At 58.4% G+C, this 11,631-nt stretch overlaps 1 protein-coding gene across 1 annotated transcript; it reads right to left on the bottom strand.

Annotated features, from left to right (window-relative positions):
* Positions 1-7,307: 7,307 nt before the first annotated feature.
* ARF6 (ARF GTPase 6) lies at positions 7,308-11,389 on the bottom strand. Its single transcript, XM_068682227.1, has one exon. It carries the CDS (start codon positions 10,864-10,866, stop codon positions 10,339-10,341), a length of 528 nt encoding a protein of 175 aa, XP_068538328.1. The 5' UTR covers positions 10,867-11,389; the 3' UTR covers positions 7,308-10,338.
* Between the last annotated feature and the right edge of the window lie 242 nt (positions 11,390-11,631).

Here is an 11,631-nt window from a genome sequence, read left to right as displayed (position 1 = left end):
CGAGCGAGGAGGATGTGATGGGCACTATTTTAGAAGTGCCAGGGCCTCCGAGCCTCATGCCGTGCTCCACCAAAAAACGGAGAGGAGTGGGGACCATCTGATACAGCATCACCCCAACGGGGCCACGGCCAAGGCTCCCACATCCCCTCCCCGCATCAGAGGTCGGCACCAAGCGGCAGGGATCGCTCCTCTGCGGGGTCCTTGTGGGGTCCCACCTGCCCCGGGCTTTCACCCTGGGTCTCTGCACCCCTGGGGTTCCCCACGCAGCCCCCCCGCTGGGTTCCCCACCCGGGATCAGTGCCTGGGTAATTAATTGGCTTCGGCTGCAGATTAGGGTGCCGGGCAGGAATTATTGGTGGGGGCGGGCGGGAGCTGCCCGTGGGGCTCTCCAGCTTGTTGCTGGGAGCTAATTTTGTTTTTTCAGGCCCCGAAAATTAAAAATTAATAATTATCCGCGCCGATTTGGCTCAGCGCGGTGGCGACGGGGGGGATCCTAGGGGATCCCGTGGTGGCAAAGGGGCTTCTGGCAGGCAAAGCAGCGGCGTCTGTGCAAAACCCCAAAGGGGCCGGGGGCCCGGGGGGGACGGGAGCTGCTTGGGACGGGCGGGCAAGTTGGAGCAGCCCGGGAACAGGTAATTCCTGCCGCACCCGGCCGCGGGGATTACGGGCGTAGCCGCCGGGGCGTGCAGGATGGGTGCAGCCCCGATTCAGCTGCAGAGGAAGGAGGACGAGGCACCCAGAGGGGAGCGGGGTGGCCTTTGGGGTGCTTCGCCCCATGGGCATGCGGGGTTTGTGCCCCCCGTCCCCAAAACGCCTCGGGAACAATCAGCCCCCAAGCACAAAATCCCCGCGGGGTTTTGCTCCCGGCGGGTCCCCAACCGCCTGCGCCACCTCCAGTGCCACCAAATCCCCTTTTTGGGGCAGGTTTGCAGCAGGGGAAGGGCTGGGGCACGGCAATGCCCGCCGGGAAACCTCTCCGGGAGCAGGCTCCCCGCCTCGCCGGGCTGATTCACCCGCGGCACCCCCGGGTTTCGGTGCCTGGGAACGCCGTGCCGGCCCCGCGGCCCCGCTGCCGAGGTGGGCAGCACACATCCCGCTCCTCTTAATGGGTTCCCTTCCTGCTAATTAGGAGGGGAAGCCGGGAATGGCCTTAATTGGAGGGCGAGGCGGCCGTGCAGAAGGGGCCGGCTGCTTTAGCAGCTCCCCAGCTCTCGCCCTCGCCGCGGTGCCCCCGGGGCCGTGCCCAGCCCCACAGCTCCCAGGGCCTGGGCCGTGGTTGGGAGCAGGAGCTGATGGATTCGTCTCGTTTTTAGCCAAATTGCTCGGCGGGTTTCCTCGGGGGAAGGGGTTGAGCCAAGCAGCGGTGCGGGGACAGCTCCATCCTGCACCACGAGGGAGAAACCTGGGGAAAAAAACTCACCCCGGGGTGGTGCCGTGCCCCCTGCAGCCGGGAGGAGATGAGAACCCCGCTTTCGGGCCCTAAGCATCAAAAACATTTATTAAGGAATCAAAGAATCCCTTTTATGGGATTTTTTTGGGTGAAAACCCCCAGAAGCAATCAGCGGTACCTGAGGGCAGGAGGGGGCTGCGCAGCCCCCGCACCCCACGGCTGACCCCAGATTTTTTCCCCTTTTTCCATCTTCCCAGCTCAAAACCTCCCGGGAGGCCTGGCCGGGCCGTCTGGTCGCACGGGGTGGGGGGGGAAAAAAAAAAAAAATCCCAAGGCGTGTGACTATGAAAATCATATTGAAAGGAGCTGAGCCTTAATTAGGTCACATCCTTCACCAGCAACCCGTGAGCTGCCTGTGCAAAGCAGCGCGGCCTCGGGCAGGCCGGGGCTGCCTGAAATCCCCCCCCTTACGACGGCTGCGCCTCGGGAGCCACTTTTTTGGATAAAAACATCCCCCAAAACCCACCCCGGTGGTGGCGGGGCCGTGGCCGAGCCGCTCAGCGCAGGCAGCGCCGGATTCGGCCTCGCTGGCTTTCGTTTTGCCCTGGGGGAGAGGAAAACTCCCGCTGCACGGCCCCGAGCTTCTGGCTGGAAAATGTGACGGGGCTTGATGAGAAAAGCACGGCCGAGCGATTTCCCTTCCAGGAGAGGCAGCTGAGGGAAAATCAACCACGTTTGGGTGTCCCCGAGGCCAGCCCCACGCGCGGGGGTGCCCTGGATGCGGTGAGGGGCGCAGGTTGGGTGCTGCTGCCCCCGGCCTGCCCCTGCCACGCTGTCCCCGAGGGGGATAAAAGCCAAAATACCCAAGGATTTGTAGCCTGCAGTGCCCCCCCGGGACCACGCATCCATCGCTGTCCCCTCCGGAGCTTTCCCAAGGAGGAAAAGTGGCGGCGGGGTGTGGGCCCTGGGTCAATATTGGCTTTCTGGTTAACGAGTAACGGGGCCAAGCGAGCAGGGCCGCGGGTGTAAAAGCTCAGCTTTGGCAGAGCCGAGATTTGAACCCAGCCGGCGCCGTGCCAGGGCTGGCACGAGAGGCACGGGGCAAAGGGGAGGGATTTTTCTGGGGGAAAACACCCGGTTTTGTGCATTGTGCTGTCCTGGAGGCCGTACCCACGGCACGTTTTGGGCTCCGGCAGCTGGAGGCAGTAACTGGATGTGCAGGACACGAGGGATGGGGGTCACCCAGCCAGATTTATCTTGGGTTTAGCTCCACATTTAAAAGCTTTGAGCCTTTAAATGGCAGCGATGCCAGCCCTGGATTTCCTCGGAGCTCCATGGCTGGCACTAATTGCTGTGTTAACGACCGCCGTCGCCCTCCCTTGGTCTCGTGCAGGGCTCCCCGAATGCCACGCTCGCCGGCGACACTGGCTCGGGTTTGGTTTTCTTTTCAGCCCTGCTTATTTATTATCCGGCGTTGCCTTCCCAGCCACCCGGCTTGAACGTTTCTGTTCCAGTTGGCAAAGGTTTTATGGAGCGTGGCGAGCAGGAAGCGCCGCCACGCACCGGCAGCAGGGGCAGGGGCTGAGCTCGGGCGCTCGGCTCCTCTCCGGGACGGCCAAAACTCCTCGGCCACGAGCGAGCGCGGCCGCTGCCACCTCCCAAAAAAAAAAAAAACAAAAAACAAAAGGAGAGGATGAAGCAGCAGCTTGGGCATCGCCTTTTCCTCTGCGCTGCTCCGAAAGCCTCAGTGCTGGCATTTAACTGACTCCAGACACACGCTGTACGTGCACACGCATTCTTTGGCCATGCGCTCAGACCGGAAAAGATTGAATTCAGCCCAGGAGCTGGAGTGAGGAGAGAGTCCACGGAGAAGCTCTGCGTTAATCAGCCTCCAGAAAAGCTGCAGTTGACTTTTTTTTTTTTTAAATTATTTTTTTTATTTTTTGGAGAAGTGGTGCTAAAAGAGGAACCGCCGAGGGACGCGTGGTTGGAAAGGCCTAGCTGGAGAAGGGGGCGGGGGGGCGGGGAGCAAGAGGGTTTTGTGCACACCAGCCCCGTGGTGTTGGGCTCTGAGAGTCTCCACGCCAAAATGCAGGAGCCGGGGCTGCTCAGGACCCGGGTTTTTGGCCCTGGGGGCACTGGGATGGGTGTGCTCAGCCCCTCCATCGTGCTGGGTTTCTGTGCTGAACCAGCTTCACCCCCAAACGGTGCCGCAGCGGGGTGGTCGGGTGCTCGGTGCTGCACCAGCACCCGGTTTCGGCTCTGTTCCCAAAAGGGGGAACGGGTTTGGGGAACAGCCCTGCCATGCCCTGAGAGCTGGGAGAGGATGGGAACCCGCCAGCCCCTCTGAGCACAGGGAGGGAAGGGAGCAGCCCCCGGGCACCGCTCGGCCTCCCTCTGGGGGAGCCTCCCTCACCCCAGCACCACCCCAGCCCTGAGCTTGGGTCCTTTCTTCCTTTCCTCCCACACCTGGAGGCAAAAGAAAAGCAAAGCCGGGTGGTGGGGCCGGCAGGGCCACCTCCCCTCGCCCAGATCCTCGACCTGGCAAGGGCGCAGGCAGCAGCGGGGCGTTGAGCCATCGCTGCCTCCCAGGAGGGCGCAGCAGGATGTGCCTCATTACTCACCTCGCCCTCCCTATCTGTCATCTGCGAGTGCCCCAGCCTGAACTGCAGGTTTGGGAGCCGCCCGGCGCGTACCCACACAGCCCTCCCGAAGCTTGGGTGCCGCGGTTTTGGCAAGAAAGGGCTTCAGGGGAGCCGGGAGATGTTAAAAGCTTCCACGGATGCAACGCCGGCACCGGCATCTTCTTTTTAGCCGTAGTCCCTGGGGGGTGCCCGCTTGCCCTGAGCCCCCTCTGTAGACCCGGGGAACCAGCAGCACCATCCTGCGGGCCCCTTCGTTAAGCAGCACCCGGCTCATTAGCAAGCCAAACGAGGAATAAGCTGCAGGAGCTGTCAGTTCAGAAAAAAAAAAAAAAGAAATCAAAATGCTGGGAAGCTCCGGGTTGTCGGAGCACGGGGCTGCCAGGAGCTGGCACCGCCGGGCGGAACCAGTTAATCCACGGGGCCGGTGCCAGCGCCCCAGGAGGAACCAGTTTGGCTCCCGGGAGCCCTTCCCGAGTGTGGGCCGAGGGGACAGGGAGTGGGGCATCCCCACGCCACACCGGGAAGCAGGAGGACCAGGAGGCACGGCATGGGAGCAGCGGCTTTAGGGCCGTGCCCTGGAGATTTGGGGTGGGGAGAGGCGCGCACACAAGCTGGGAAAGCTTCGGGGAGGCTGCCAGCCAGGAAATCAGGAATAAAGGCCATGGTGGAGAGGAAAGCCGGGCAGTTTTGCTTCTCTAAGGGAGCAGCTTCACATTTGGTGACGGGAAAGAAGCCCCTCGGGATGCTGAGGGGTGAGGGCTGCAGGGCCTGGGGCTGGAGGAGCCACGCGGGGCGCACTCGATGGCTGTGGCTCGGTGCTGCTCCCACTGCCAGCGGCTTTTCTTCTCCTCTCGGCCACTCTTGCAGCCAGCAGGTGCTGGGTTAGGCTTTCCCAAAGCTCTGCACCGGGCAGCAAGGAGAAACCCAGCACGGCGGCGGCGTTTCCCCGGCCGCTGCCCCTCGCCCCCCTCTCCAGACCTTTTATTTTCGGTGCCGCAGCCAGGAGGGCTCTGCGGGGCGAAAACAGAGCTGAGGACACGAAGCACGGGCTGTGGGGTGACCAGCTAAACGCAGTAATCTGAAAACTTAACGAACCAGGCCTGCTTCGGGGGGGGGAGGCAGAGCCAAGCCGTGGCTTTGTTTGCGGGTTGGAGTTCGAGCTCCCCGGCGAGAGCGCGCGGCGCTGGCCGGGCGCTGGGTTCGGTCCCAATTCGGGCAGCGGATTGAAAGCCTCAAGTACGTGATAGGAAAAGCTTCCAGGAGAGCTGGGCCGGCTCCAAACTAATCCAGCCCCCGTGGGGAAAGGGCGTTCTGGCAGATGTTAAGCTAATGGGATAACTGCGAGCGCAGCCCAGCCCGCTGCGAGGCGGCCGCTGAAAGTTCCCAGCCACCGGGGGAGCGCCCGCTCGCCAGCATCCCCCGGCCTGCAGAAGGAAAAGGGGAACACGTGGAAAGCTCCTCGGGGTAAAAATGGCAGATCTGAGCAGCACGAGGAGGGAGCAGGCCTATAAATGGGGCTGGAAGAGCCACAGCTCAGCTCTTGCTCTGCAGCCGGGTCTCGGCAAGGGGCAGCAGGGGCACAAGCAGCCCCTGGCTGAGCCTGGTGGCACCCCCAGGGGCGAGGATCCCCCATCCAAACTAAGGGAAAAAAAAGAAAAAGTGTTCAAAACCTCACCAATCTCCTTCTCTTCCAAAAGAGACACCCATCAAACCCTACTGAATTTCTGTTTTATTTCCCGAGCGCCATCCCACCAGCAGCCAGGGAAGGGGAAACCTCCCTGGCGAGGAGGAGCAGAGGGCTGAGACTCAAACCCCGTGCGGCTGCAGCACCCGGCAGCTGACTCACACTTTTTTGCTTTTCTTTCAGCCTTTTTTTTTTTGTTGTTGTTGTTTTTGTTGCAGGAGGCCAGAGGTACCTGTTCTTGGGCAAGCGCGGCGGCTTCCCGGGCAGCGCGGGGCACGTCCCGCCTGCAGCGAGCCGCGGGCGGAGAGAGCAAAACCCTCCCCGCCAGCGCCACGGGGCTCTGACTCAGCCATTTCCCCTTCAAAAAACCCAAGGCAGGGCGAAAATGACGCCGCTCTTCGTGGTGCTCCAGCTTCTGAATGCGAGCCCCAAGCCCCGGCAGCGGGCACGGCTCCGAAACTTTTTGGTGCTGAAGCCGGCGTGGTTCGAGGTTGAATGCCCGGAGCTGGACCCAAGACAGAAGCACAAACCCTCACCAAGCCCAAACCCCAAAGCCCTGAGTGCTTTAATACAAATTTACATGGGGCAGGCTCCCCTCCCTGCGTCCTGCCCGTTCCCAAAACCAAGGACACCGCACCCAGCACCGCTCACCCAACTTTTGGCCCGTTTTGGGGACACAGCTCGCTCTTAAAAGCTGAGTGTCGCTCCTGGGGGGGATCATTACACACCCAGGTTGTGTTAGAGGAGTTAATTTCCAATCGGGGAGGGCAGGTGAATTTTTTCCACCCCCTGCCCACGAGCCCCGTGGCCAGAGCCCCGCAGTGAGTCACGGCGAGGCGCTGACACGGGGAGAAATGAGGAGGGGCTGCGGCGACAGGGCCGGCTTCACGCTCCTGGAACCGTGGCCACGGCCCCGAAGAGGCTGAATGAATCCGGAATGAATCCGGAGTGGGTTCATTTACACAGCCACACCCTGAGCTGGCGTGCAGGCAGCGGGGCCCAGCCCCAGCAGGAAGGCTCGGTGGAGGCTCACAGCCTCTGGGAACCCCTGCACAGCCCAACCTGGTGATTTTTTGCTGTTTCCCAAAGGTTTTGCAACCCCGAGACAGCACCAGCATCCCCAAACTGTGCAGCGGGGTGCTGGAAGCCCACTGTGTGCACCCCATCCCACTGCCCCGATCCCCACGCCATCCCCGCTGCACCTGCCCAAGGCCTTGTGGGGCTCGCTCCCATTTTTTCTCCCTTTCCACTCACCCAATCCATCCATCCATCCATTTCTGCGCTCCCTACGCTGCCCTAAACCCCTCCGGGTGGTTTTTATGCCGTGCCCTCCCGCAGGACTGCACCGCCCCAGAACGAACCCGACAGCGAAGTTGGCCAGGAAGATTGCTGGCTCCCAGCGGGGGTACTAAAGCATCTTCCTCGCCATTTATAAGGGTCGCTGATCGGAGCCCCAGAGGATCTGCAGCCGGGCTGTGAAGCACAGAACAGAGGCCCCTTTATGCCGGCACAAGGCACTGCTCCGGTACCATATTGCCCCTTTCTGTTTCTCTCAAAATTCAACGTAAGCAAGATACCAGGAGAGAGCTCCGCTGTATAATTGCTTTATTTTCTGCTTATTAGTTCTTTACCAACACTACAGCCATATTGAGAACACAAAATTCCTGTTTACTTGTCAGGGAGATCACAGTCTACAAACTCATTCACTGATCAGACACGATTAACGCCATTCAAAACTTACTCCATAAATTCACATGAACACAGATTGATGCGCTTGAACTTCAGATCAGTTCTTAAAATCACCGGCTTGCTGACAGATTTGCCCCTTCCTCCCGCAGGCTGCGTTCGCTGCCTGCTCGCCACCAGTTCGTGGTGAGGTTCAGCTCTAAGCTAGAAAGGAGATTTTGAAAGTGAAACCGCTGCGTTGTGTTCGGTAGCAATGGCCATTTATTTTTGAAGTCTCCGCCACGCTTCAGTAACTTTTTCTCCCCCTCCCCCCCCCCCTCAAAGAAAAAGACATTCAAAAAAAAAAAAAAAAAATCAGAAGCATAATCAGTTTCCTTCTCACCTACAAAAAACAGAATATCTAAAGTAACAAAGCTGCTAAGGAAATACAAAATCGTGACTGCAACTCAATGGAAGGCTAGCGAAGAAGTCTGCCCCGGCGCTGGAAGAGAACACACAGTAAATCAACTCAGACGGAAAGTGAAGTCATTGAAATTTTCATTTTGACTGAGAAGAGGCTTAAGAAAGTTCAAGAACCATGAATAGAGCTTCAAGTTTTCCAGTTTAGGCATTTACTTTGTGCTTGGCTATTTTATTTATGCTCCAGAAGAAAACAGTAACCACATTCGTGTATTTTTAGGCTCGATACCACCACACCGTTAAGTTACATCGACAGAAGGAAAAAAAAAAAAATAAACCCTTGCGCTTGTAAAGAGCCAGAAAATAGAGCAGTGATATCCCAACGGCAAGAAGAAGACTCGAGCAGAAGGCAAGTCTCACCTCCTCTGCTTCAGAGCTGAGAGCTAGGAGTTATTTTACGCCCCGCTTACTTCTGCGGGCTCCCCTCGGCTCGGGCAGCCCGCGGCCCATCAGTGCTCTATCTTCCAGCACCACCAACCCATCCCGGCCCATTTGCAACCCCAAAAAGATCCACCGCCTGGAACCACGTTCCCAAATAACTTTGAAGCGGTCCCAAGCGCTCAATTTCAGAGGTGAACTCATATATTTTTTTTTTTTATCTTCCCCTTCATCTTTGGTAAGAGCTCCATATACAATACGCTTTGCATGCAGAGTCAACACTGCGGAAATGTAGTGTAATGCCCCCGATCTCATGTAAAACTCAGATCCTTGGAAAAAAGAAAGAAAAAAAAAAAAAACAACAAAAAAAGCCATTTTCTTCTGGTTTTGTAGCATACATTCCTAGAATTCCCCAATCGAGTTTAACTCCTTGAGGAAAACTGAAGATAATCCTTAAGGCTGAATGAGAACCAGCTGCTTTGACTGTTTTTTGCACCCAGCGTTAATACTCGGTCGAGATTTTAGGCTAATACTGGTTCTGGGTGGGGTTTTTTTTTCGCCAGCCACACCTGCACGCTGTGACAGGGCCAGCGAGCCGCTCGCCCTTTAAGAACTACTTGTGGAAGTTTACATTCATAGTCGTATTCTCCCTCTCTCCTCCCCGCTCTCATTAGCAGTTCCTCAATGGGCCTCAGCCACCCACCGGAGTTCCCTTCCTGCAGGACTTCAGCAACAACTCGCCTCGGGGACAGCTGGCGAAGGCTGCCCCTGTCTGCACCAGCCCAGCCTCGCCTGGGGGAGCCACCCCAGCGAGCCATTTCCTCAAAATGGCAAGGCGATGGCAGAACTTCGGAGCTCAGGGGAAGCTCGGCGCTGCGCCGGCCCCTTGGGCAGCCAAAAAGTGGGCAATCGGGGCGCTCCTCACCCCACCACAAATGGGAAACCCTCTCCAGACTGAGGCGCCTTCGGCCGCCGTAAAACAAAACTTGTCTTTTCCCCAAGGCAGGCAGGTCGGCGCCAGATATTTTTGCCTGAACGCCTGCGATTTAAAGTCAAACTCGGTGCAGTGCCTGCGCGTTCTTGCTGCCTTTTTCTGGAAGGAACCTGTCTTGCATTGAACCTGAGACTGGCCCAGGCAGTAAAAACTGCGGCTACACACCCCCGAGTTCGCAATGCAAGAGAGAAACCCAACGGTGGAGACCCTGCAACTCTCCCATCATTCACGGCTTATTTGCTATATGGTTGCTATGTGGTATGGGGAACTTATTTGCATCCCTCCTCATGCATGATGTATGGTTCAGAACTTCACAGCTGACATTTCAAAGCAGCTCTTACATTACCTAGTTAACATTATGCCTGATATGCACTTTGAACATGTTACAATGGTATTCTCACTATCTGCCACGCTCGGCAGGAATTCGTTTCGTTATTAGTCTGAGATATGAAGCCAGACCAAGAGTCACTATTCGGTTACAGATTAACAGAACTTTAAAAAAAAAAAAGTCCTTAATATAAAAAGACAGACGGCGGTTTGATTTTAAGCAATAATTTTCAGTTTACTAGATGAAGGAGACCTAGCAACATATTCCGCATGAATGCAAAAAAGTAGCAATCTACAGCAAGTGATAGAAGAGGGAAAAAAATATATATATAATCAAAAAAAAGTAGAACCAGAAAGCATACGCTGAAAATGGTACCCCTCCCCCAACCGTCCCCCAAAATAATCAAACCATCTTAAGGGCTATCAAGAGGAAAAAAAAAAAAAAACAAAAATCAAAAAAAAAAAAGTTACTTAGCAAGTCTACAATGTGTCTTTCGCCTGTTTGCTGGAAGTCTGCCATAGCATCTAGTGCTCGCGTTCGTGTCACATTCGGAGATTAGAGCATCCTAACGCCAAGCGAGAAGAGTTAAAACAGGAATCCAGTCAAGTGTGGAGAAGGAAGGAAAGGGTGGTAACTGGAGAAAGGTGATCATAATCCTATGGATGCTTTTGTTTTACTTTTCAGTAGAGAATCATTCTTCCGGAAAGCCACGTGGGTTATTTTTTTTTTTTTTTTCTCTTTTAATTCTTTGTAGACTAAATAGTTACTCTCTCATTAGGATTTATAATTGGACGTTAACCATGTCAGCCCTTCGTAGAGTCCGTCCCCTGTAGTAGCACAGGAGGGCTGCACGTACCAATTCCTATCCCTGATCCGGGTCAGGCCCAGTTTCTCCTGGATTTCGTGGGGTTTCATGGCATCGGGCAGGTCCTGCTTGTTGGCGAAGATGAGGATGATGGCGTCCCGCATCTCCCTGTCGTTGATGATGCGGTGCAGCTCCTGGCGGGCCTCGTCGATGCGGTCGCGATCGGCGCAGTCCACCACGAAGATCAACCCCTGCGTGCCCGTGTAGTAGTGCCTCCAGAGCGGCCGGATCTTATCCTGGCCGCCGACGTCCCACACGTTGAACTTGACGTTTTTGTACGTGACCGTCTCCACGTTGAAACCCACGGTGGGGATGGTGGTGACCGACTGGCCCAGCTTCAGTTTGTACAGGATGGTGGTCTTGCCGGCCGCGTCCAGCCCCAGCATCAGGATCCGCATCTCCTTGTTGCCGAAGATCTTGGACAGCACCTTGCCCATCCCGGCGGCATCCAAGGGCCCGGCGCCTGCTGAAGGAGGGGGAGCCGGAGGGGGGGGCAGCGCAGCGGGGCCGGGCGGGGCTCAGCGCCGGCCGAGCATGAGGCGGCGGCGGCGGCGGCAGCAGCAGGAGGGGACAGCGGGGCCGGGGCTGCGGGCAGGGCCCCGCCGGGCCTCGCCTCGCCTTCACCTCACCGAGCCTCGCCTCACGGGGCCGGGCCTCGCCTCACGGTGGGTGTGAGGTAAAAGGGGGGGGGGGGGGGGGCCCCGCCGGCCGCCTCAGCTCATGGGACCCCGGCGGGGCTCGGAGCGGCGCAGTCCCGCCCGCGGGGCCGCCTCCGGTTACCTGTGGGCGGCTCCGAGCCGCTCTCAGCCCGGCTCCGCTTCCCGGCTCCCGGCTCCTTTCCCCTCTCCCTTCCCCTCCCCTCCCGCCGCCGCCGCCGCCGCCGCCGCCTCAGGGACCGGGCGCCGCGCGCCGCCTCGCTGCCCCCTGCCGCCGCCGCTACTGCGCATGCGCGCCGCGCCCCGGCCCGCCCCCGCCTCTGCGCATGCGCCGCCGCCGCCGCCGCCGCCGGCTTCCCGCGCGCGCTGGGGGGAGGGAGGGGCCCCGCCCATGCCTGGCGCTGATTGGTTGAAGGGGGGTGTGGGGGGGGGGCTGATTCCGGAAGGGAGGGGCACCGCTAGGGAGGGGGTGGGAGTGCGCATGCGGGAAAGGAGGGGGCGGGGTTTGGGTGGGGAGAGGCGCCACGCGATCACACGTCAGCGGGA

This window comes from Anas acuta, chromosome 5, assembly GCF_963932015.1.
Source record: "Anas acuta chromosome 5, bAnaAcu1.1, whole genome shotgun sequence".
In the NCBI taxonomy this organism is placed as follows: Eukaryota; Metazoa; Chordata; class Aves; order Anseriformes; family Anatidae; genus Anas; species Anas acuta.
Note: the sequence above shows the minus strand (reverse complement) of the source record. Positions and strands in the feature narration are given on the sequence as shown.

Coding starts and splice junctions, on each gene's coding strand:
- ARF6 (XM_068682227.1), bottom strand. CDS start 10,866: ATGGGCAAGGTGCTGTCCAAGATCTTCGGCAACAAGGAGATGCGGATC.